General features: G+C 35.8%; 2 protein-coding genes across 3 annotated transcripts; one reads left to right on the top strand and one right to left on the bottom strand.

Moving 5' to 3' along the window:
- Positions 1-390: 390 nt before the first annotated feature.
- LOC114173768 (ankyrin repeat-containing protein At2g01680-like) lies at positions 391-4,315 on the top strand. Its single transcript, XM_028058355.2, has 3 exons — positions 391-951; positions 1,966-2,375; positions 3,241-4,315. Exons 1-3 carry the CDS (start codon positions 645-647, stop codon positions 4,108-4,110), a joined length of 1,587 nt encoding a protein of 528 aa, XP_027914156.1. The 5' UTR covers positions 391-644; the 3' UTR covers positions 4,111-4,315.
- A 1,113-nt stretch (positions 4,316-5,428) lies between these two features.
- LOC114173670 (protein VAC14 homolog) lies at positions 5,429-23,305 on the bottom strand. Of its 2 annotated transcripts, XM_028058179.2 has the most exons (20): positions 22,822-23,302; positions 22,586-22,699; positions 22,423-22,488; positions 21,610-21,699; positions 21,408-21,527; positions 21,285-21,313; positions 21,017-21,159; positions 20,833-20,927; positions 20,422-20,508; positions 20,165-20,272; positions 19,925-20,016; positions 19,722-19,803; positions 17,515-17,580; positions 15,660-15,775; positions 15,422-15,542; positions 14,329-14,490; positions 14,044-14,172; positions 12,866-12,934; positions 6,126-6,416; positions 5,429-5,925 (listed from the first exon to the last, which is right to left on the bottom strand). In XM_028058179.2, exons 1-20 carry the CDS (start codon positions 22,909-22,911, stop codon positions 5,824-5,826), a joined length of 2,172 nt encoding a protein of 723 aa, XP_027913980.1. In that variant the 5' UTR covers positions 22,912-23,302; the 3' UTR covers positions 5,429-5,823. The 2 variants fall into 2 exon arrangements, with proteins under 2 accessions (XP_027913980.1, XP_027913979.1); XM_028058178.2 differs by having other exon boundaries at positions 5,429-6,416; positions 22,822-23,305.
- Positions 23,306-26,256: the final 2,951 nt, after the last annotated feature.

The following is a 26,256-nucleotide window of genomic DNA, read 5'->3' as shown; positions in this document are numbered from 1 at the left end:
ATAAAATATATTTATAAATTATGAATATTAAAATATAAATTCAAATTGAATGTGATGTCATAAAATTTTAATTCATTATTTCAACTTGACCACAATTATTTATTTTTTCTAAATTTTATTTATTCAACATTATCTATTTATCATCGATTATTTATTTATGTTCAAATGTCTGATGCATTGGGTGGGTTGTGGTGGGTTTTGACGAAAACGGATAGTGAAAGCAGCTTAGTGAAGAAGCAAATGCAATTTTGATGAAGAGAATAGACAGAAGAGGACAAGGAAGAGGCACTGTAGATGATGACAATGGAGGAGGAATCTGCTTACTATATAAACAAAAAAACACTCACACTCACATGCATTCTCTGTGCAACACGACCCCACCATTCCAACACCAAACAAATAAATACCAAATACTAAAAACGCGTGTCTTTGCCAACTTCTCATCTCTTCGAAACTTAGATACTGCCTCTTCTCTTCTCTTCATTTCTTCATTCAAGTTTGCTTCTTTATCTATCTCTATCTATTTTGGTTCACACCATAAAGTGCAACACATCACAACGCAACGAGGTTGAGAAGAAGTGAAAGTTGAATCCTGGGTGGTGCAGGTGGTGGTGGTGGTGGTGGTGGTGGAGGAGGAGGATATTATGGACTCCAAGGCGATGACTTTCATAACCCACCAATCCATTTTCAACTCTGTTCGATGTGGGGACCTTGAAGGGCTGAAGGAGCAGATGAAGAATTGCACGGGTGAGGGATCGTCAGAAGGGGTGATTTCGGAGGTGATGTCTATGCAGAACGATGCAGGGGGAACTTTGTTGTATATAGCTGCTGAGATTGGTCATCGTGAGGTGTTCAGCTTCTTGCTTCGTTTGTGTGACTTGGAGGTGCTCAAGATCAGGGCCAACTCTGATATGAACGCCTTTCACGTCGCAGCCAAACGTGGCCATCTGGGTTGGTTTTTCCTTCTGCTTCTTTAGTTTCTTTTTCTACTTTTTCGACTCTTAAATTGGGTGTGTCATTTCTTGGAGTTGGTTATGGATTTTGCTGTTGAAGGATTGTTGAATCAATTCACAATAAACCCATTTGAAAAAAAAAAATGAGATTGGTTGTTTTGCTTGATGGTATGGATGCATTTAGCTCTCTTGGTTCGCTGCTTTTGATGTTAGAGGAAATTCAAAAGGGTGGAAATCTATAGTCTGTATTTTGATAAATCTGTGAACAGCACCCTAATCACAATATGATAGCACTTATTCCCAATAATCAATTTTGATTGGGGAATTTTCTGAACAAACATGTTAATGACAGCCTTCTAAAGTCCCAGGGATGAAAAATCAGTACATCACTAGCATCAGCCAAGGGCTTCATAAAGGTTTTGTTAGACTTACTTATCCAAAATGAGGCAAACCATTCTCAGATGTTGCGAAATGGAGTGTTTAAGAATTGCCTTTTCAGCCTCCATACCTCATATTCCACCTTCTAGGATCCATTTTTCCTTTCTTTCCTTTTTCAACATATTACAACTTGAAAGATCAAATATTATACTAGAACCATGAATTGCTACATATATGCCTTATTCGATATTGATTTTATTTTCTCTTTTGTTATGCTTTTAAATTGATCAAGTTCACCACGGGTGTCATATGTCAAATTATAGCACATCCTCTAGAATTTCAGGATAGTATCTGTAGTGTGATTACTGAGCATTTACCACTATCAAATTCCTCGCTACAATTTCTGTTATAGTATTTATAGGTCCTGAAATGGAAAGAAAATATATGTTGGGAGGTCTCCCTCTTTGACACTGAGATTAGTCTCTCATTTATGAGTAAATTGTACTGAGGGAAACAAAAGTAAGTGCAAAAATTGAGACAAAGGGAGAATTATCACATTACAATTTTCTTCACTGCTATGTTGATGATAATAAGGATTTCAATTCTGATATATTGACTGTGAATCTTTGTCCAGATATCGTAAAGGACATTTTGAGTACCTGGCCTGAGGCTTGCAACATATGCAACTCCTCTAACAGTAGTGCCCTATATTTCGCCGCCGTTCAAGATCATTTGGATGTAGTAAATGCAATACTGGATGTTGATGTGAGTTCAATGATGATAGTAAGGAAAAATGGGAAAACTGCACTGCATAATGCTGCTAGGTATGGCATCCTTCGCATTGTAAACGCACTGATTGCCCGTGATTCTAGAATAATCTGCATCAAAGATAAAAAGGGTCAAACTGCACTGCATATGGCTGTGAAAGGACAAAGTACTTCGGTGGTGGAAGAGATATTACAAGCTGACCTTACGATATTGAATGAACGAGATAAGAAGGGAAACACTGCTCTTCACATGGCTACCAGGAAAGCGCGTTCACAGGTCAGTTGAACCATAGTTGATTTCCATTATTCCAAGCTTTCTTCAGTTTTATTATAAATTGGTCCATCCAATCTTGCATGATGTTGTGATTATGATAGCTTCTTTGTTTTGTTGACCATAAACAATATGAGGACGCAGTTCTGTCTTGCACAGTATCCTGTATCAGCATGTATTCTTGCATTTGCTCATTATTCTTGAGCATAAATGCTCAGTTTGATGTTCATGCTGTTATTTGTCTGTATCAAGCATTTTTCAAACCGTAAACTACCTGATACTTGTATTCAAAATTTGTTTATACCCTTTAAAGAGATTGTTGGTGCTTCAGCTAGCAATAGCAGGACATATTCTGGATGCCCTGGGATCAGGTGTGTTAACAATGATATGCTGCAAAATCTACTTCAAGGAGAAGCAATTCAAACATCTATTGATAAGCTCTAGTCATAGATGACCCGGCAAGGGATTTTAACCCTGTGATGTTGCATGCTAGTAAAACAGTAACAACAAAATAGCACCACGCGGCCAATCTTGGATTTTCAGGAATGGCCTAGGCAACCTTAACCGTTGGTCTATCTCCATATTGTTTTTGTGCATGTTTTGTTCAGTGTTCAAGGCTTTTGGACCCAACTCAAACAGAAATCTGTAGCTTCTACATCATTTATTTGTATTTGACAACTGTGTGTACATAACACAAAACCAAACACGCAGTTCATGTTATACAAAATGAGATTCATTTGCTCTAGTACTTTACATCCTGGTATAATAGGCAAAATACATGTACAGTTGTTTTTCCTCTCAAAGTTGCACCCTGCATCTCTTGCAATGAATTTGTGCTGTCTCCACTGACACATGGTTGTTATTATTTCAGATTGTGAGCTTTTTGTTAACCTACACAGCTATAGATGTCAATGCCATCAATAATCAGAAGGAAACAGCCTTGGATTTGGCAGATAAACTGCCATATGGAGATTCAGCTTTGGAAATCAAGGAGGCCCTTACCGAATGTGGTGCCAAGCATGCGAGGCATATTGGGAAAGTGAATGAAGCCATGGAACTAAAAAGAGCTGTGAGTGATATCAAACATGAGGTGCAATCACAGCTTATACAGAATGAAAAGACTCGCAGACGAGTTTCCGGTATTGCCAAGGAATTGAAGAAAATTCATAGAGAGGCAGTTCAGAACACCATCAATTCTGTCACAGTAGTATCTGTCCTCTTTGGCTCAATAGCATTCATGGCCTTATTCAGCTTACCCGGTCAATACCGAAAGAAGCAACCGGAGGCAGGAGAGGCAAACATAGCCCATGATGTTGCCTTCAGTGCTTTCTGCCTTTTGAATGCAACAGCTCTTTTCATTTCTCTTGCAGTTGTTGTTGTTCAAATCACTTTGGTGGCTTGGGACACAAGGGCTCAAAGGCAGGTTGTGTCCGTGATTAATAAGCTAATGTGGGCTGCATGTGCTTGCACTTGTGGGGCATTTCTTGCTATATGCTTTGTGGTGGTTGGAGATGAAACATGGTTGGCTATTAGTGTCACCCTTTTGGGAGCACCAATTCTACTTGGCACTCTAGCGTATTTGTGCTACTTTGTTTTTAGGCGACGTTTTGGACTCCGTGGTGATTCTCAGAGACTAGTCAAGAGACCAAGTGGAAGCAAATCTTTCTCATGGTCTTACTCAGTGAACATATCAGATGCAGAGGATTATGATTCTGATCATGAGAAGATATATGCTCTGTGAGTGAGTTTGATAACTTAGTTGATATCCTTCCACCCATGTGGAAAGTGAAATGTTAACTCACTAGGATTCAGCTAGTAAGCCTTACACAAGAAAATTGGTTGGATATGCTAATACATGAGACTGATTATCAGAAGTCCGGTGTAGATTTATGTACATGGAAATAAAAATATAGAAAGCAAGTCCTGTTTAAGGCTTATTATATCCAGCTCTGGATTTTTTATCATGGTTCTGCTCCATAATTTGGTTTGTGTTAGACTCTAATTCGTTGACTTATGACGCATTATGCATAATTGTGTGACGTTTCTCTGCTGTGAAGTTGATAGGGAAAGAAAGTTGTCTAGAACCTTAATCTGGTTATTCTGTCTTAAAATGATGTCATCCAGATATAAGGACACTTTGGGGATGCACAACTTTTAAAATGGCATTCTTCATATTTCAACTTAAAGTAGAAATTTACTAACCAAAAGTCAAGTTTTACAAAAATTGGATACTAAATTACATTCCTCTTTAAACCTTGATTTCCATTCTACAAAATCCTCGTAATTATATCAAATTTGTACTAAATATCTAGCTTATAAACTTTCAAATTATTTTATATCCCAAGTCCATAAACCCCTCAAGTTAGAATAAAAGTTAGAAGGGGCAAATTAAAATGAAAAACAGACATTAGGTTGGCTCGAAATTGCTTTGGACAAATCAAATATAAGCCTAAAAGTGGAACTAAAATTGTAATTAATTATTCTTTAAAGAGGAAACCGGATATAGAAAATTTGCGGATGAGTCACTTCAAATCGAAATCCAATATTTAACCATTACGTTAACCTTTTTGCATGACTATTATTATTAAAAAGATGACATAACTTAGGACCCAAACACTATTTATTCGTCATATTTGTTGCTATACTCAGGCCAGCTCAAAAAGTCAAGTCACCGCCGAAAGTAAATCAGTGAACAGTCATCATCTAAACAATCATGCAAGTTGGATGATAGAGAAAATGCTTTTACATGTGTCCCACTTCAATTGTTGGGGAATGAATTACTTTAAAGCCAAATCAATATAGGTAAAAATTAGAGTTACTTAAAGCAAAGAGGAAATTCATAAAAACGTTAGGCAATGAATTTACCTAAAGAATTGCTATAAAAGTCATGGTTTAATTACATCTTTCCTACTGCAGCTATAAAAAATCAAATTATAGTATAATAAATACAAATTTTATCTCATGAATCAATTTTATAAAATTTAATTAAACTTAAAACTTCCTGTTGCTAAGAGTTTCGAGTACAAAATTGTATTTGTTCACCCAGATCACAGACTTGATGTCATGAAATTAAACAAAAGTATATGACTGACTATATACAACTGTTGCAGTACACTTTACCTAATTGTGCAGTTTCTTAAAGAAAGTAGCTAATTCCTTATTATGTTTGAAATGGAGGTAGACAAGATATTTTACTATATAAATTATCTACCTCTAGCCCACATGGTTATAATTAAAAAAAATAACAGAACCATGCGGGTATCACGTTGTACAAAAGTCAAAAGAATGGCCAAGGAAAAGCCCAGGCTTATCTTGAATCATAAACACCCATCCCAGCTTCTATAACAGTTTTACTATGATTTACAATTTTACAGATCATAACCGAACCCCGAACCCCTTCAAAGTTCACATACTCTCTAGACAAGACTAAATGAGCAGAAGCAAAATATTAAAATTATAAGCGTAGCTTCCCTAGACCTCTCTTAGATGATCTTGAAGGAGTAACATTACGTTCAACAGACTGGGGTTTTATTGGTTCTTCCTCTCTTTTTGGTTCCTGCATAACAGCTCAAATAATGACAAACATGATACACCAAGGAAAATATACTACGTCAAGAGATTATAAATCAGGCACCATCTCCTCTTCCCCTCCATTTCAAATATTCTCTTTCTTCTATGAATTTTTACACAATAACTTACGTGAAACACGAAAACAAAAAGAGCAAAATCAACATGCAGAATGAAGAGGTCAGCAACCTTTGTCGATGAACTGGAAATATTGCGTGACTTTGCCTGTGTTTTGGCAAGCACCCGATGCTGGTGCTGCATTTGCTGAAATTGTTGTAGTCTTGCAGCAAAATTTATTCCATTACGTGAGCTCCCACCATCTTCGGCTATAACACCATCCTCAATGGTTTGAGATCCATCAGGCACGTTATGAAATTGGTAGAGATCCCCAGAAGGTGTTCTCTTCCATTGCTCACCACTATTTGAATAAGAAGGCACAGCTTTTAAACGAGTTTTTAGTATCTTAAAGGCGGCACTTTGCTGCATAATAGTATTGAAAGAGTTAATATATAAACATCAAAGCATGTACTCACGAAAATCATCTACTCTAAGAGACAATACGATATCATCAACAATAGTAGTCATCACAAAAATCACAATTCTTACCGACCAGACAAACATCTCGATGAAAAAATGTTGCTGACACAATGTTGAGAAATTCTCGAAAGATACTACCAATATTAATTTACATTTTCTCAGACATTAAAATATGGAATGGGGAAATTTGAAAAGAAGGAAATAAAGTACAATATCTTCAATCTCCTCTGATATTTTAGCATTAAGGACACTCTCAAGTTGGTTAATGAATATCAATCCCTCTTGTTGACAACAAGTTTCTAAGTGAGTAATTCTGATTCACGTCTTGTGTATTATCCATGAAAACATCATTACAATATATAGACTCCAGATTGCCTTTTCATCTCCAAGCTTTAATCTATGCTATCAAGACACAATTATTACAAAAACATAACACACTAATGACAATAAAACTCAACTTATTACCCATAAAACAGCCCATTTAAGTTTATTCCAATACCTCTCAGATTGTCTATAAGTTCCTGGAATATAACAGTAGGAAGCCCCTTAGTCGAATATCAATCACTTGGAATCTGACAGGAACATGACTTTTAACAATAAAAGACCACTTGTCTAGCTTCTTTCTAATGAAGTGTTCAATGTTACGTGTTTTGCTGCATTATGTTGAACTAGATTGTGTGCAATGACTGACTTGTCATCACAAAATAACTTAACAGGGATCTCAAATTTAATTGAGATCACCAAGAATGATCCCCATCCACAGCCTTTCACGTCTTATGCCATAGGTTGAAACCCAACTTCTACACAAGATCAACTTCTACACAAGATCAAGTGATTATCTTTTGCACTCCTCCAAGTCACAAAATTTTCTGCCAAAAACATTTCCTAGCTGCGATTAACCGACATATGTCTTAAGAAAGTAGAATTTAAGGCCTAACTCAACCTCACAAAACCGATTTGTTAAGGTGAGATTTGCAACCACCTATATATCATTATTTGATCATATCTCTAGTCGGTGTAGAATTTCCAACATGCCCCCTCATGACAAAGACTAAACATCTCAAGTGTGGGTCTATGGGAGGACCCAATAGCAGATGACACAATAAGCCAACAAACATGATTAGGATAGGCTTGTAGCACACAATAATAGACCACTTGTCTAGTAGACACTCATCTAATAGGCTAGATACTCTCTGCTAGATGCATGGGGTTGAGACTCGTCTATGAGCTACAAGGGGTCGTCTAAAGCCCTTTTTTAGCCTCCAATCCAGCTCCAAAAATCATACATTCTAAGGCTTCCTTGCATCTAACCTTTTCAACTCACACTAAACCAAAGCACACAAATTTCCTGGGTCTTGCAGAACATCCATCATAACACAAATATTATCATAATTAATCACCACTGGCTCATGCTGCGATTGAACAATAGACTGTACCACAACAGGTTCCACCTTCCACCATAAAAGGTGGAACCAAAGGCTCCACCACAAGTTTCCCCATAGGTTCCCCCATAGGCACAGGCTCCACCTTAGGCTAAGCTAGAGAGTCTTAGTCCCATCGTGTGCACCATCACCTTAGGACGATAATGATATTGTATTTTTACGCCAACTGTTTTCTCCGCACCAGTGATAACATTCACATCTTGTTCTAACCGTCCATAATTAGATAGATCACGACCAATCATTTTACAATTTGAACAAAATAGAGGCAATTTTTCATACTCCACATCAACAATAAAAGCAAATGTTGACCTTTCCACAATTTGATTAGGCAAATCATAAAACAAATCAACATCAACCAAAACACATGCAAAGAAACCTTAAGACTTATTCTTGGTATAATCATCTAAAGATAAACGTGTATCAATGTCACGTGCTACTGAAAAAATCGCAAAAATCGCTTTCGACTGCCAATACTCCAAAGGAAGGACAAGAATACGAATCCAACATTGAGTTTTCGTGAGTTTCATGGAAAATGGGAAAAAATCTCTTGTCCAAGCAAAAACACGAATAATACAAAGAGATAAATTCCAAGTTCCAACAGTCAAAACCATGCACATGTCTTAAAAAGCAAATTCATAGAAACCTTTACCACCAAACAGAATAGCCTTCCATTGACCCAAATGTTTATAAGTCACATCAAGTTTTTTACGAGGATCCATATGTGTAAGGTTTATCTCCTTTTGTCAATAAATTGCACCCATTCAAATGACTTTTACATTGCTCCAAAACAACAAGATAAACTACCTCAGCAATCTACACAGAAACCATATCTCCCTCTATAAAAGGAGAAAGCAATTAGAGAAAAGTAATATTACACGCATTATTAAAGACCTAGGCAAAGGTATATTTTTGTGCCCACACATTTGAAGAGGATTTAGGGCATAGATTGTTTTCCCTTATCTTGATCGTGTAAGCAACCCCCAAGGCATTTGATAGGCTAAAGAAGTCATACATATGCTATGCCAGAGGCAGCTTCCCCTTCCTCCAACCAGCAACCCATACACGAACAGTCATATCTCCAAACCAGGACCGCATGAAACTACCTGCACTGTAATGCCAATCTGCTGCAGCAAGAAGATCTGCACTGTGTTATGCTCCTGCTCCAAGAATCAGCACGTGACTCAGATCTGCACTTTAAACAATCGCTCATGCAAGAACCCACATACTAACACTCCACACAACACCCAATAAGCACCTCTCCACGTAATCAAAGATCCACATGTGAAACCTCAATTCTATACTTGAATCCTGTAATCCACGTGCTGCAAAACCAAATGCCCCAGGTAGCACCCAGCATGTTGCGCTCCACATGATGAAAGCACTCCCAATGCGTGAAACCTATATGAAAATGTTGTTCCAAACAAAAGCCATGTGTTGATCCCGCCAACAACCACGTGAACACGGAAAAAAGCGTGGGTCCTCCAAGGATGACATGAAATGGTTGATCATGAATCGAACAAGTGGGAGGGCCACCTGTAGAAGATTTTCCGACGCTCAAGGCACTAAGAGCAAAATATATGAATATATAACGTATGAGTCTAAGGTGGAAAAATTTAGAATTGAAGTTCACAATGAAGTGTTAGGGTTTCTCTTTCTCTAGCAATGGTGATCTCTTGTGGTGATGCTTGGTGGATTGGTATCTCCTGTTTACTTGTGACTAGTCATCTAATTGATTCATGAGTGAGCTAGGTGCATGTACATTGTTGGCATTTGTGGTTTCAACGTTTTCACCTGATTGGGTTGTTTGAGTGCTTGACAATTTACCACATGGCCCAGATGCAGATACTTTTGTGCTTGCAACGATTTATGGCTTGTTTATTGGATGCGCTAGTGGTTCTGGCCTTCGTCTCCTATTTGTTGTTGATAGGAACAATGCAAGGATTGTTGGTTGCGGAGTAGCAGTTGTTGCGCTTGTGGTCGTTGTGTTGGACGTGTTGTTGGTTGGATCGTGGCAGGTGCTTTTCTACTCACGTGGCTGAAAACATATTTACATTTCAGATTATTGTTGGAAAGGGGTTGGTGCGGTGCTTTCTTGTGTGCTAGAAGCAATGTGTTGGCTGGACAGAAGTGGTGTGCAAGTTGGCTTTGCAGGATTTTGTGGCTGGAGCAATTTGGATTCAAAGACAGTTGGTTTAACGGTTGGTGGGGGTGGCTCATCGGAGGGAGGTATGTTGCATGGTGAGGTGTAGGTCTAGCTTCTTCTTCGAGTATACCTTGGGATTGGTTACAGGGTCCAAATCAGGGAAAATTATTTTCCCCTAAATCCTCTTCAAATGTGTGGGCACAAAAACGTATTTTGCCTAGATCCTTAATAATACGTGTGATACTTCTTTGTCACAATTACCTTCTCCTTATATAAAGGGAAATAAGACCTTTGTACAAATTGCCAAAAAGGTTTATCTTGTTGGCCTGGAGGAGTGCAAAAATCATTTGCATGGGTGTATTTTGTTAGCAAAAGGGGATAAACCGTACACATTTGGAACTATGTAAAAAACTTAAAGTCACTTGGAAGCATTTGGGTCAATGGAAGGCAATTCCATCTGCCAAAGGGGTTTGTGAATTTGCTTTTTCTTCTTTGAAAAGACATGAAAAGGGTTTCAGCTATTGGAACTTCAAATTTATCTCCTGACATTCGTCATGTTTTTGCTTAGACAAAAGATTTTATCTTGGATTCTATCAAACTCACGAAAACTCAATCTTTGGAATATTGGCAATCGAAAGCGATTTTCTCAATAACACGCGGGATTGATACATATTTATCTTTTGATGATTATACCATGAATAAATTTCAAGATTTCTTTACACGTGCCTTGGTTGATGTTAATTTGCTATTTGATTTCCTAATCAAAGGAAAGGACGGGATTTGAATTTATTGCTGATGTGGAATTTGAGAAATTGCCTCTATTTTATACAAATTGTAAAATGATTGGTCATGATCTATCTAATTCTAGACAGTTACGACAAGATGCCAATGTTATTTTTGGTAGGGAGAAAACAGTTGGCATAAAAATAAAGCAACAATATCATCCTAAGATGGTTGTGCATAAGGTGGGACTAAAGGCTCTCTAGTTCAGCCTGTGAAGTTTGTGGTGGAGCCTATGGTGGAACTTTTGGTGTTGCCTATAATCGAGCCTATGGTTGAGCCTATTGTAGTACTACCTCTTGCTCAGTTACATCCTGAGCCAATGGTAGTGGTGATTAATCAAGATAATACTTGTGTTTTGAATAGATCTTCTCTTGTCAAGAATTTGGATATTTCTACTGGTGGTGTGTCAGTAGAGTCTAATTCCTTGGCTGATATGCCTTCTTTGGAGGATGTCACTCCCAATTTTACAAGTTACTTTTCTTCAAAGGTCGATCTCTTCAAAAAGCTAACACTAAGTAGTATCTCTTCCTTTGAACCTATGTTGGAGCTTCCTCCACCAACCATGAATAATATTTGACACTTCAAGTAGAGAGGGAAGCTTCTCCTTCCCTAGGATGGTAATACCCAAATAGGATTGAGTTTAGGCCAAGGAGGAATTTACAGAATTTTCCTCTTTCCACAACCTCAACATGCACAATGGCCATCATAATCCATTAAGGATTCCATGGTACTTTGATAGGCAGAGACAAATAAATACCAAGCACTTAGGCCCACCCTCAAAGGCTAGCAATTAAGAGAGGAAAACCAACCACTTAAATACTCCAGCAAGTATCTCATACTACTCAATGTGACACTTAGACACCCCGTAATACCAAAATTCCTATCCAGTACCTTGTGTTCTACGAAAATTCCTTCTAGCATGCAGCAAAATCCTTTTTTCAAAAATGTTAAAATAAGAGAGGGGCATAGGCCAAATCTCTAATGTGTGTAAAGCACATAGGGTTATGCATTTATAAATAAGAAAAACAAAGAAATGGGCGTAAGCTCATTATATCTAACAAAAACGAAGGTTGCACTCAATCCCACTTCTCTTTGCGCAAAAGGATAAAACATTTAGTTATTGCTTATTTTCAAAACCAAAGAATGCCACACCCAGGTCATTATGGTTGAATCTTCACTGTCCCACCCCTTGGGTGATTTAGGAAAGAACCCCCTCCATCAATATGATCAAACCTCAAACGTCCTTTAAGAATTTTTTTAATGTATTAGCCTTTGCTCCATCATAGATAATTACAAACATATGGACCCACCACATAGATAAAACCATTAGGACGCAACAGTCAACCATAACTGAAAACCATAGCATACCCAAAAACACAACTCAAAACAAAGTCGCAAAAGTTGTAGATCCAGGACAGAATGGAACTGAACTACTTGACACCATCCCTTTGAATGGAATAGATGGTGTCTGACAACCCTACCAATGTGTTCAATGGCAAGTGGGTCTCGCAAGAAGTAGGCACATACACTGGGAGTAGAAGTAGGCGCACAGGCCGTCCCATTCATTTAAGTCCATACGCAGAAAACAAATCTGCACTGAAACAGTCTGCTCATATAGCCCATCTTAAAAAGTCTCATTTTTTGCAAACTGAAACCACAAAGTGCAAATCTTCTTTCCCAATTAAAATGTAATTACTAAACATATTCAAGTGTCCAAAAGATTACGTTTCAATCCAACCAACATCCAGGATATAATAAAGCTCTCCAAGATCGAGAGCTTTGCTACCAAGTTGAAAAAAGATACTGTCGTTATTAATTTACATCACTAGAATTACATTTTTTTTCAGTCATCCTATTACCAAGGAACAAAATCCCTATTATTGGAAAAAAAGAGACCGAAATAAGCAAAAAATTACAGTATCTTTTTGGATCATCCAAGATACTATGTTTAGAAGGATATTTTAATACATCCTATTACAAGGAAACTACAACTTCTCAACAGGTAAAAGAAATGTTGCAGATACCTGAGGAAGCAACATCAGAAGACCATACAATGCCTTGAATAACCACATATATCTTCCAGGTTCAAGAAGCTGCAAAAACAATGACGTCAGAGCATTAGAGAAACCATTTAAACATAATTATCCCTTACCAGAATCTCATGCAAGAGAAAATTAATCATATCAAACATGGAGGAAATGGAAAACTCTTACACGAGGAAGAGCACATGAATAGTATAAGGTGCCTGTGTCAATAAAGGACACTTCAAAGGGATTGAGAACCATATTAAAAATTCCTATATATGATTTTATGTTTATAGAAACAACCAGGCTTTCAAATTACAAAACTGATGTATTACATTTTTCCTTCCCTTAAAGGGGAACCAAACACTCAGTCAAAGGGTTCCACATCACAAAAAGTGCTATATGGACAACGTTACAATTGCCATTGTGATAAGTTATTAGAGTGGGGTACAGCATGGTAAATCAACTCCAAAAATGGGATCTGTAATTAAAATTTGATACATAAAACAGCAAGGCTCTTTTTGAGTATGCACCCTTTGGTATGCAACCCATAATATTTAGGAGTTACAATCACTGTATTTTATACTGAATGCTCAACATACATGATAAACAGTGTGAGATAAATTATGAGTACTGCCTATTAGAGAACTCATCCTAATAATATGTTAACTTTCACCTTTCAAGTTAAAAACAAAAACTTACCGCATCAGATGTAATATTTTGGATGATAAATGCCAACAGGAGGTTTGATACAAACAAAAACCATTTAGTATTTGGAGTGTCGTAAGATAAATGAAACCTAAAGAAAAACTATCAGGTATTGGAATAACATAATTGTTTATATTTTAACGAAAAAAATAATAATAAACATAATCCACCATTCAACAACTCCATGTTATTAGAGATATAGAATTTATCCTTTAGATAAGTTTAGTCAGTTGTTCAGTTTGTCAGCCAGTTGTTCTGTCTGTTATGTTATACTCTGTAACTGATACTTGTACTCTCAGTTTACCAATGTGATGAACAATTGATCCTATGTCTGCATTCTCTCCTCCTCTATCTGAAACTTTTCTCTGTTTCTATTAGATATCTATCATATTTTACCAGATTAAGTAAAATATATGTTATTCCAAGAATTAAAAGATACAAAATACACGAAACATGTTTTAATTATGCACCTGCAATCGAAGATACGCAAAGATTGGAGTTTCCATCAAGCGGATCAATTTATCCAGTTGGACCAATAGTTTGACATTAATATCCTCCTCCACCAGTGACTGAATCACAGTACTGGCATGTTGGTAAGTCTGTCAGGAAGACAACTTTTATTTTACTAAAATGTTGTATACTATCAACAAAAAGAAACTGTTTACAATGAGTGTGTGAGGCACTTGTGCACTTGCTAGAGAAAGAAAGAAACTTGGAGAGCAACATATAATCAGAATCTCATTAGAGAGACCTACCTGAGCTAAAAAGCATAGACTTATAATTGCCATTGGAGAATGACACCAAGAGGCATACAAAGAATCATATAGGTCCTTCCCGGAAGGAGTTACAAGTGATTGCTTCAAAAGATCTCGAATCTCAGATAATTCTGATGATGTAAGTAAGATCAAATTCAAAGCCTGAAATATTTTAGAAAGGGGAAAAATAAATGCAGATGAATACTGCTTCATTACATGGGACAGTGTACCTTCAGACTAAAGAAAAGGAAAAAGAAATACAATGGAACAAAAAAAGAAACAAGCAACAAAATATAATATTGAAAATAGTATCCAAAACCTGGTCATCCCAACACCATCCAGGAAGTTATTAATTTCAATTCCATAAAATAGATTGAAGCCTACATTGCACATTTTTGGAAAAAAAAAAAAAAACATTTTCCTACCAAATAGCATAAGCTTTGATCTTTGAAATCTCAAGATTAAAATTCCATTACAGAACAATGTTGTTTTAAAAAGTTAAATCCATCAATTTAGTACTCCAAAGTTATGAGTCACCATATGGTTTTTTTAAAATTTCGGTCAGTAGTCACTCAAAATCAAAATTACCAAAATATTAGACCTCAAAAGATCTTGTCAATTTAGAGCTTCAAAGGTTTAATCTGTCACCCAACTAATCCCATGATATCTAAAATGTCATCATATTGGTCACTATGGAGGACTAGTGGTTCAAAACAAGAATATTTGAAGGTGTAATCTAATGACAGATTAAAGGAAAAAACTAAAACGTCACCACATCAGTCTTTATGGATGATTAAAGCAGGATTAAAAAAATATCTGAGGGATTTAGTAACAACTTTAAGTTTTAGGGACTAATTTTGCAACCAACAAAATCCTTTTAGAAACTAATATGACTTGTTGAAGGTTTACTATGGTGACATAGACAACTTTGGAGGATCAAATTAAGTATATTGTCTATTAAGCATGAACGCTCAGTAAATCCACATTTTCCATCAGTGAGATGTGTAAGACTGCATAAAACCAAACAAATTTCCCAATAAAAACAAAGAAAATACACTGCAGGCAGTGTTTAGCACTTGGAAAAGTCACAAACCTGAACCATAATTGATGCAAAGTCCAAATCAGATTCTCCTTCTAATATTGCAGAAAGTTCCCGGTATACTCTCTCAGCATTCAAAAGAACACAAAGGCGACGAATTATCAAAGCACCACGCCTGGAATTTATAATATAAAATTACAAAATTTAATGAATGAAAAAGTGGATATTAGTAGTAAGAACATATTTTAAGAAATTATAACTATAATTCATAGGATAAAAGAAAATAGCTTACTTCTCCAAAAGAGAATTATCTAGTTGGAAACTGTGCACTAGAAAAGCAACAAGCTGCCGGAAGTGGAGGGGATCCCTTGCAATGCATGCATGAACATCAAGAACTAGAAGCACAACCTATTTAACATTACCGAAGTGAAATGAATCAAGGACAATTCAAGTGAATTAATAATTTCCCAAATTACACAAATAACATACCAGGTAAAGTCCAAAGTTACAACTTTTTTTATCCAGTCAACTCAAGCAATCTTTTAAAGATCAAAGAAGAGATGGAAAGAACTAGATAATGTTCAAAATATTGGTCAGATCAACCCCAATTAATTACTCAATTTGTTTAACCACAAATTTGTGGTTAAATCATGATCAAACTATGGTTTAACTAGATAATATTCAAACCATAGACATAGCTGATTCATGATCTCAACCAGTTTAACTGGATGATTTGATAAAAAATTTAAACTATTGTTTAACAATCAAGAGAGCATATGCAAGATATCTATATATATGGCCTTCTTAGGAAAACCAAGTATACACTTTATTTTCAGGCACAATTCTTTCAATAAAAAGAAAAACATCACTTCAAAGTATTTGTAAGGACATATTGTTAGAAGTTACTGTTCCTAATCAGCAATTATGCGGCAGAGTTGTAACTAACATGCTTCCCAAATGAAAAAGTGAAAAATAAAATTTGAACTTTAAAGCATCAGTGTTGTGCACTCATCTTTCTGATGTTCTCCAATTTTATTTTATAATCTTCCACATTCTCTCTTTCTAGAAAAATGCATATCTTAGACACACAATGGCCTAGTACTAGACATGAGAACCATTGGAGGATGGAAAGGGAAAGGGCAACAGCCAGCTTTTAATCATTATCTAGGCAACTGAAGCATTACCAAACATCATGTTTTCCCAGTACAATATTACTTGCAGTGCCATATGATAATTTACCCCTTCCTCCAGTAGGGTATGAGCTGAATGGTCATGTTCATTTTGTCTGAGAATGTATTGTAAGAGGCTAAAAGGGAATTTGAAGTCTCCCTGACCAAAAAAGAAAAAACTGCCCAATCTCTTTTGTCTGAGTAAAATACAATGAACCCCGTGATTTTCTCAAATTACACTTTCACCTCCTGCTTTTTTCACCATTACAATGACCTCCCTTATTAGGGGGTGCAACAGTATGATTCTAAAACTTAAGGAGGTGCATGTATAATGTAAAAGGGAGAGAAATGTAATTATTTAAAACAAAGGGGATATTTGTGTAGAATTAAAAAAAAACTAGGGTCTCAGTTTAATTTGAGAAAATCTCAAAGGATGCCAATATAATTTACTCTAGAACAAATTGTAATTTTTAATGTTTTGACCTGTAAATAATACTCTCCCCAGCCCTCAATATGAAAAAAAAAATACTTAATCCATCAAGAATAACAAAATTGGTTTAGATAATTTTACTCCAAAAAATGCACACAACTAAATAGTTTTAGTTGTCATATATACTAACACTATACATAACTTGATTGAGAGATAATTTCTCCACCAATGAATACACCCACTTGCATAGGGTTAGGGTTTAGGGAAAGACTGGGTGTTTCCCTAATAGAGCTCCCGATAAATTAGGGATATAAAAGGAGTTAAGCTATTAATACACCTGAAAGTGAGTCTATTTCTCTTACAATTGGGACCAAAATAAAGGGCTTGAGAGAGCATTAGAGAACCACACATCTGAGTTAGGGTCGTCAGCAACTTAGCATCTCAACTAATTGTGATTGTCCAAGTTGAAATGATATACATACACACTATAACTTATCTATGTTGGTTAACACTATAATGGTACAAAAAAGTTATCACCAGGACGCTACCTTATCAGAAGAATCTGAAAGTGCTTTGAGTAGGGTATCAAATATGTCATTCAGAAATATCAAAACCTGATTCAGACAACAGATGCAAATAGTGAGCACAGACATAACAGAATAACACAATTAAAAAACATTTCACACAAATTGAAAAAGTAATAATTCAAAAGGGCAGATGTCATGTCAATGGGGAAAATTTTACGCGAAAAGGAAAAGATTGCGAAACTAGAAGGCTCAGGTACTGCAAGGGACATACATGGACAAGGATACAACATAAAATGGAGAAAAAAAAAATTAAAAATGCAGGTCATGGCACTGTATAATATGCGTAAAATTAGCAGTTTTTGTTGGCATCAGTCGTTATAGCTGATTTCAGGAACTAAAGGTGGATGCTTTCACTTCAGAGGAAAATCATTTTTAATTTAGTACATCCACTATCAAAAATATTTTATTTCCCAACAAACAACTTTCCAACTGCAATTGCTTCAAATTAGCACAAAGGGATAAGGTTAACAAAACCATAAACGTAATTAAAATGAACATAAAATAAAATTCTTAACACAAGAGGATTTATTCTAAACATAATTAACTGTTACAGTATATCTTAATATTGTAGTATTTCAATTTCTATTGGTATAAAAGTTGTAAAAACAAAAAGTGATAAGAGTTGTAAAATGCAGGTAAAGATGTTGAGTGTCCATGCCATGCTCAACATGATTACATGTTTGACAACTGGACAATATATCATGGCCAATATTTAGATGTATAGAGCTGTCTTGACACCAAACAATAAGTTTGCACTCATGTATTTGTGTGTTTTTGTGCGATAAGAATAAAATGTCAAGTGTCCAACATGAATACATGTTTGACACACGGACAACACAACATGGCTACTATTTAGAACTATCATGCTTTCTCAGCCCAAAAAATAAGTTGATACAAACTGTATTTATGTGTTTTTTGTGTGATTGCTGTAGTTATAAAAATACGAAATTGATCCAATTTATACATGTATTATTAGGAATTTTTTATTTATTCTTGTATCATATATTTGTTATTAGAGGATATCAAATCCTTTTTATCAAATATAAATAAAGCACCCGTGCTATCTTATAATACAGTCTTAGCTCTACGTTTCTCTCTTTCTTAGAGTTTAAGAGTGATAAACAAAGAAAAGTGAGAGTGCCATTAATGGGATGTTAAGATGTGTGGCAAGGCTACCCTTACACAAGAAAGGACAGGATATTAAATGATTAAATAAGAGGAGATATTAGTGTGGTACTCATTGAGAATAAGATGACAAAAAATTGACTACGATGGTTTGGATATCTGCAAAGAAGGCCAATGAAGGCACTTGTGAAAAAAGTAAATCGCATGCCCTTTAGCCCTGTAAAAAAAGGAGACCAAAAATGGAAACAAAGGGAATTATTATTAAAAGAAATCTCAGTGTATATATCCCAGATAATTTGGTTTTTAACTTAACGGTGTCATGTGATCAACATAGACGACCTCATCCAATAGGATAAAACTATAGCTGTTCTTCATAATAAAGAAAGTTATTTTGTTCAGTTGGACTGTCACGACAACATCAAAATGATTTGCAGAATTGAAAAGGCCTGGCTGTTAAAGCTTAGAAAACTAAAGAATCCATGGCTCGGTGTTTTTAAGGGTTCCTTTTCCCAAGAGCTATTTTCAACTTCTGATGAACGCAGTAAACAGATTTTTAATTTTTAACAGATTTTCTAATTCTCTAATTTAAAAAATAAAAAAGAGCTATCTCTGGAAAAAGCACAAACAAGTATGTCCTTAGTGGCTAAGATATTTTTTACCATAATAAATTAAATCACGTCAAAAAGTTAAAGTGGATCCCTTATTTGTGGAATAACAAAAAGGAAAGCATAATATTATTTGATATTCAAGCATAGGGTAAAATTATAAAAGGAAAAAAATAGCATTAGTTACTGATTTCAGCCAAATAACTTCTATTATAATTCAATGAAATAAATCTCTGGGCAAACGTATAATCAAAGGCTAATAATGGTACAAGACATAAACAACACAAAGTTTCTAAAGATTCCTGAAATATCCAAATAGGTGTGGAATTTAGATCTAAGACAAAGATTCCAAATAAGCATATTAAGAGACTAGATTCATTCCATATAACAATAGAATCCTCAAAATATAACAATAAAAGCTGAATTCAATCAAATCACCTCACTACGATGTCTGGATAAAAGGGTCGACATCCAGTGCAAAGCTTCAATTCGAGTAGCCTCCCATTCACTAGATAGTTGCCTAACCAGTCAAATCATTTGAAAAATCATTCTCCGGAATAAACAGAGAAAAATAGAGTCAGCTAAACTAAACAGGCCCTCAATCATAATTGAAAAGCAGCAATTTTCAGAAAAAACTACACCTCCTAGCAATGGACAGGATTGCTCCTACATCAAATGCGTCAGCTGGATCGGCCTTGATTGCACGTAGCTCTTCATTGGTTTCACAAGCAACCTAATACATAAGCCACAAAAGAGTTCTAAGCCACTGCTTTCCAATGCAGGCAACACCAAACCAAACAAATTTACCGGGAATAAAAAAAGGTAAATTACCAAAAAACAGGGTAAAGACAGGGAAAGAGTGAAAACACCAGTAAGCCTACCACTCTAATTTTATCTTCTTTATCAGATATACACGGCAAAATGGCTCCAAGAATGTCAGCATAATATGGAACAAGCTGATCTCCACCAAGTTTAACAAACTCATTTATCTGTTAAAACAAGAAAGCACAGATACTATTTAAGGAAAATAATAATGAACAACAATTCATAATAACTTTGACAAGATGCCAACACTAAACAAAAGTTTGATTACGATAAAAACTTGTTAAACAAGCCAAAACATTGCAACACAACTCACCCACGTGATAGCTGTTAACCTAGTAAATTCATCTGGAGAACCTGCCCTTTGTACCAGTATTTCAGCCATTCGACCATAATCTACAGACTTCAAGAGTAGCACTGCTTGAGTCAGAAAATGACAAATGAACAAAACATATTGCTTTTGTTTCAGTATATTAGGTGAAAATGGTGCACAGTTGTACAGCACAAGAAGAAGTGAGCAAAAAGATGAAACCTAAAAAATGCAAGGATGGGGAAAGACAATCAACATGAATGAAACCTAAACAATGGAAAACATATAAAAGCAGAAAATGGCAGTAGTAAACCCTAACTGGGAAACTAAAGCAGAAAAACAAGGCCAAAAAAGAAGAATTGCGATCTGAATATATTCAAATGAAAAGGAAAAAAGATACATTGTCAGAAGCCTTACTGGTGAATTTTTAATCTCCTGAAGAAACTCCGAAAGAGCTGAATCAGCCTGTTGACGTATTTCATGACTTGAATCACTCAGCATATTAAACAAACCTGAGATGTTCATGAAGATTAACTGTTTTACATAGATTTTCTCAAGAGAATATAAATGTAAAAAATGACTCTTCAACTAATACACTTACCATCAAGAAAATCAGGAAGAAAGCCCAGCATGTCAATATCTGGGACACTGTCCAGGACAGTAATCCATCCAACCAAAAACTGACGAACATATGGATTCAAAACATTCATGCGCTCCCTCAGCAATGGTATAAATTCTTCAATACTGATGATCAAGAGATTAAAACGGGGGAGGAGCATGAAGCATTACAAATTGCCTCTTTCGAAATTTAAAACACAACAGGATACAGTCGTGCAGAAAAACATACAGCACAGAAGTAAGATGTGCACCTGAACTGATCACTTTCAGTCACAATATCCTGTTTGAATAAAGTAACATTTAATCATTAGTTAATCAAAAGGAACAGTAAACCTGCCAAAGGATTGTTGGAGTTCAGGAGAAATTTATTATACCTTCACAAGTCGGTCTAAGAGATGTGCAGCACTTTGTACATTGGCATCTGAGTCTGCAGAAAGCTTGCATAAGGCATCAAAGATCTGGTTGAAGAATATAATAAAATCTCCTCTCACAACCTAGCATCAAAACGTGATGACATTGGAGAATTGTACATTAGAGTATTAATAGTTTATATAGGTAAGCAGAATTGATCCTCACCTTTGCTATGTTGTATAATGCTTCACAAGCATAATAACGTACTCTGCTATCTTGATCAGCAAAGGAATTTAATACAGGAGGTACAATTAGCTGTCAAAAATGTATACACACATCAATTTCATCCTTATAGTTTAAATAATAACTTTTGGTTTATTAAACCTCATCCTAAAATTTTGACCCATGGGAAGATCAGCTTAACCATAAAAAAGAGAACTAGCATTCAAAAGTAATTAGCATGTTTCATGTCAATGACTAAAGTGAAGCTACACCTATTATATTTCATTCATTGATATGCTTGAAATTGCAGTTTCATAATGCTGTGGTTTTCAAAGTGCCTAGTGCTACAGATGCTAGAAAAATGCCGACTAAAGAATGTTTAAAACTACTGCAAAAGGTCATCATATCTGCTTATGAATTACAGGACAAATAGTTTTGCTGAATATTACTGCATATCCAAAATTACTCATATAGATATACATCTAAATATGAACTTTGAAGTTGAAAAGTCACTAATTTATGTATAGGAAATTTGAAAACCGTATCCCCCAGAGAGCTTCTGATTCATAGGTCTGAACAGATGAAAATACATACAGTTCTGACATAACTTATCAAGTCAAAGTAAGTAACAAGTATCTTATTTTTATTTTAACCATATTAAAGAGCATTAAAAGGTTATTTGAGAAATCCTTAATCCCATGCAATAGGAAATTAATCCAACCAGTGAACACTACCAAGCTTCTAAGGTACACCACCCAAAATGAAATTTGAGTAATTTAATATGACAAAAATAGCAAGTGATTGCCATCCCCTTACCTCGAGATGCTGAGCAGCTTCAGTTGTCAACCCAACAGTGGCAGCAGCTAAGCTTATCAACCCTCCCTTCAATAAATTAAATTTAAAAAAAAAATGCTCAAATTATTAAATTCAAGATAGAATTAACCCAAATTAAAGATTAAAAAAACATAATTAGCACTACCTTACGGTGATTTGCTTGTGGCGAATAAGTGAATTCGGTAGTCAACAAACTGATCACAGCAACTATCCTATCATGATCCCCAGCAAAAGCAAGCTGCTTCACTATCCCCTCGACCTATAATAATAATAGTTATAACACAAAACCCTTTAAAATCATCAATGTACTCAAAACACACCAAATTGGAAACAGGAGAAAAAAAGGAACAAAAGTCACAATTTTTTATAATAGAAAGCAACCTCCAGTGCTGCATTCTTGCGCTTCTCGTAGAGCTTGTCGGCGAGGTTGCGAAGCACGGCGGGCGGAATCACCGAGAGAGCTTCGGCCATGGCAACAACTTCGCAATCGAAATTCGAAGAACGAATCGAGAATCAAATTCATTTGCGGATCTTCTCCTGCTCCAATCTGAACATCCTCGCTTCTTTTTCCTTACGAAACGGAAATCAAAAAGTGCAAATAAAAAATGGCGAGTTTTTCAAGGAGTTTCATTGGCGTGGAAATGCGGTTGAGTGGGAAAACTGAAAATCGGATCTGAGGAAAACGTAAATGGAAATTGAAATTGTAATTGAAACTGAAACCTATAATTCTCTTTCACTTTCCTTCGGTAGTTTTCGGTAACCTTTTTTGCATAGTTCACGTTTTTGTGAGATTGAAATTAATGAGCAGTGAGTAACTTAGAGGGGTTGTTCGTGATTGTTGAATTTGATGAAAGAGGAAAAATCACGGAAATATCCTTAATTTGTGGGTATTGGTATAGTCACTCTTTTTTGTTTTCGCAACATAAAATCTTTAAGAAACAAGTTAAATTCTATTTTAATTTTTCATCTGATGCATGTATTTTTTCAGTTTGTTCATTTAAAATTTCAGTTTATTCATTTATATTTTTTAAGTGATTTCTAAACTTTATCACTTTAAATTTTTGGTGGAGAAAGATATGTAAATTTTTGTAAACTCCTCTCCTCACAGTCATTCTTGCGGAATAAAAACCTTCGGGTTTTTATTTGATTCAATATTTTAAATATATTAACAACATTAAATTTAAACTGGAAATTAATATTTTAAATCACTCTAAGAGGCCAAAAAAACTAACTTATTTTAAAATTAAAGAACAAACTGATTACAAAAAAAAAAATATGAACAAAGGTAAGATTTTGCTTAAAATGTATAGTTTACATTTTACAATAAATAAATATGATACAAACAATCTGATTCTATGTCTTGAAAAATTCTATAAAATCCTCTTTTTTTTCATATAAAACTTTTTCATCTAAAAATTAAAACCTTTTCTACTGATTACTCAAACTTATGTATTAGATTTAGTACTTCTAAACAAAGTTTTAGTCATAGATAAAAAAGAATAATATAAATGCAAAGAAATACTTCCTTAAATGTGGACAGTTAAAGTTTCTAAAGAAATTTCGTTATCCAGAAAATTGAAATTTCATACCTATTACATAATTACCCTAAATAAATTAATTTAAATTCTAAAATTTTACATGCATATATTTTTTATATTATTTGTAAGATCCAATTATTTATGTCCAATGTTTGATGGCTATCATAATCTGTTGGGCCTAAGACTGATCCATAGGGATGTCCAAAACTCCTAAACAGTCCTAACACTCTCATTATGCTCATTTTCAGAAAAACCTTCTCCTTCCTCTCTTAGAGATGTAACGGTACTCTACTAGGATTTGATCTCCACCTCTATCAAGTTCACTCAAGCTCATTCTACTCCACGTAAGTCGACCTCCAGCCCCTTATACTCTTCCCTTTAGCTCTATTTTTTGGTGGAGCAACTGAGGTTCATAGGTATAACCTCGTTTCCTGTCCAGGTCAGTGTTTCCAGCTCTTGAACCTGCTTTTGGAGCTACTATGTTTCTTTAATGAGCACCACTGTCTTCCTCTAACCTTTGTTCGGGTAAAGGAAGTTAGGGTCTTTCATTCTTTCCGTAAATCTGCCTATTTTCAGCTTTGTTTCATATTTGTATGGCTTGTGTGCTACTGTGAACGTATGGAATGCCTTGTTGTGTTGTTTAGATGTGTATGTATGGCTGATGCAGGGAGAACAGTGGCGAGTACTGATACTCTCGCCCAAGCGAGCCTGTCTTGCCTAGGCGAGAATAGCAAAAATAGACCCAGGTTCCTACTAGAGCTCTCGCTCAGGCGGAGAGCTCTCGTTTTGAGCGAGGTACTATCTCGCTCATGCGAGAGGGGCTCACCTAAGCAAGAACTCGTGGGAGCTTGATGTGTGTCACTGTAGTTGTAGCCCAAGCGAGGAACCTCACCTTTGGGCAAGGGGTGGTCTCGCTCAGGCGATGAGGACGCGAGAACTCGCGAAATTAGCAGAACTCTCTGTTGGCAGTCTCGCCTAAGCGAGGGCCTGTAGCTTAAGCGAAAGACCCTTTTCACCTGAGCGAGGGTCCATGGCTTGAGCAAGACTGGTGCAGGGATTTGCTCTATGCTTGTTCTTCCCTCTATTTTTGGTTGGTGATCACTTGTATGATTGTATTACTCTGTTAAGGCATGAATTGGTTCGGTATGCATGCGTTAAGTGGTTTATGGACTGGAAATAATCAGTTTGGTATGATCTTGGTGTGGAACATGAATCAATGTTTGGTTATAAATGTTGGCATGGGATTGGTATGCATGATAACTATATGATGGGTTGGTGAGACATGATTTTTATGTGGTTTAGGACGTAATTCCATGAATCTCTAGGTGAGATCTCATAGTGGTGCCTCATTGGTCAGGACGTAATTCCATGATGGTTTCATGGTGGTGCCTCATTGGTCAGGAAGTAATTCTATGATGGTTGTGTGGTGGTGCCTCATGGTCAGGATGTAATTCCATGACCCCTGTTAGTGGGAGCTCATGGTGGTGCCTCATGCTTAGGACGTAATTCCACGAAGTTCGTGGTGGTGTCTCATTATATAATTTAGTAAGGATTCAAGTAAGGATTGCATCCTGATGTAAAACCCACTAAATTTAAATAATTAAATAAATAATTATTTAATAAATACGGGTAGGAGAAGCCTTTATGGCATTAAATATTAACCTTCATGACGTGGAAAAGCACTAGCTCAAGTGGTTGAGAGTACTTTGATTGTGTGAGAGAACTTGAATGCCATTAAATGTATGCCATTTATGTTATTTTATTTTATAATGTGATTGGAGCATGATAACTAGGATATAATCTTTGAAGTATGAATTTTATCATGAAAGATGACTTAGTTGAAATGGTTGTGCACTTGAATTGCAATTGTGTGGTGATGGGTTCAAACCTTGGCTTGGACAAGACAATAAACGTTCTTTTTTATCAATTCTAGTTTTGGTAAGAATGTGAAGGGGCAAGAGAAACCCTGGCTAGAGGAGTAGCCAAGGGTGCTGGAAAATCAAATAGAATAGCAAATTGAATGGCAATTAAAACTAAGCTTAAGGTCATTTTCGTTTTTTTTTATTAATCACCATTAAAGCATCATTAAGGGGAAGAATTGAGGGAGAAAGAGAGCACCCTTGAGTCTGATAGTTTGAGGGTAGTGAGGAAGGTTTTGACAGAGGAAAAAACGTGAGTTGTGAAGAAAAAAAGAGTACTGGTTTGGAGGAGAATCAAGGGGAGTTCATCAGTGATCCAAGGAAAAGCCTCAATTTCCAAGTTTAAGCGAGGGAACCAG

Source organism: Vigna unguiculata, chromosome 2 (assembly GCF_037176805.1).
Source record: "Vigna unguiculata cultivar grain cowpea cultivar isolate G323 ecotype 2 chromosome 2, ASM3717680v1, whole genome shotgun sequence".
In the NCBI taxonomy this organism is placed as follows: domain Eukaryota; kingdom Viridiplantae; phylum Streptophyta; class Magnoliopsida; order Fabales; family Fabaceae; genus Vigna; species Vigna unguiculata.
This window is presented reverse-complemented; position numbering and strand designations above follow the sequence as displayed.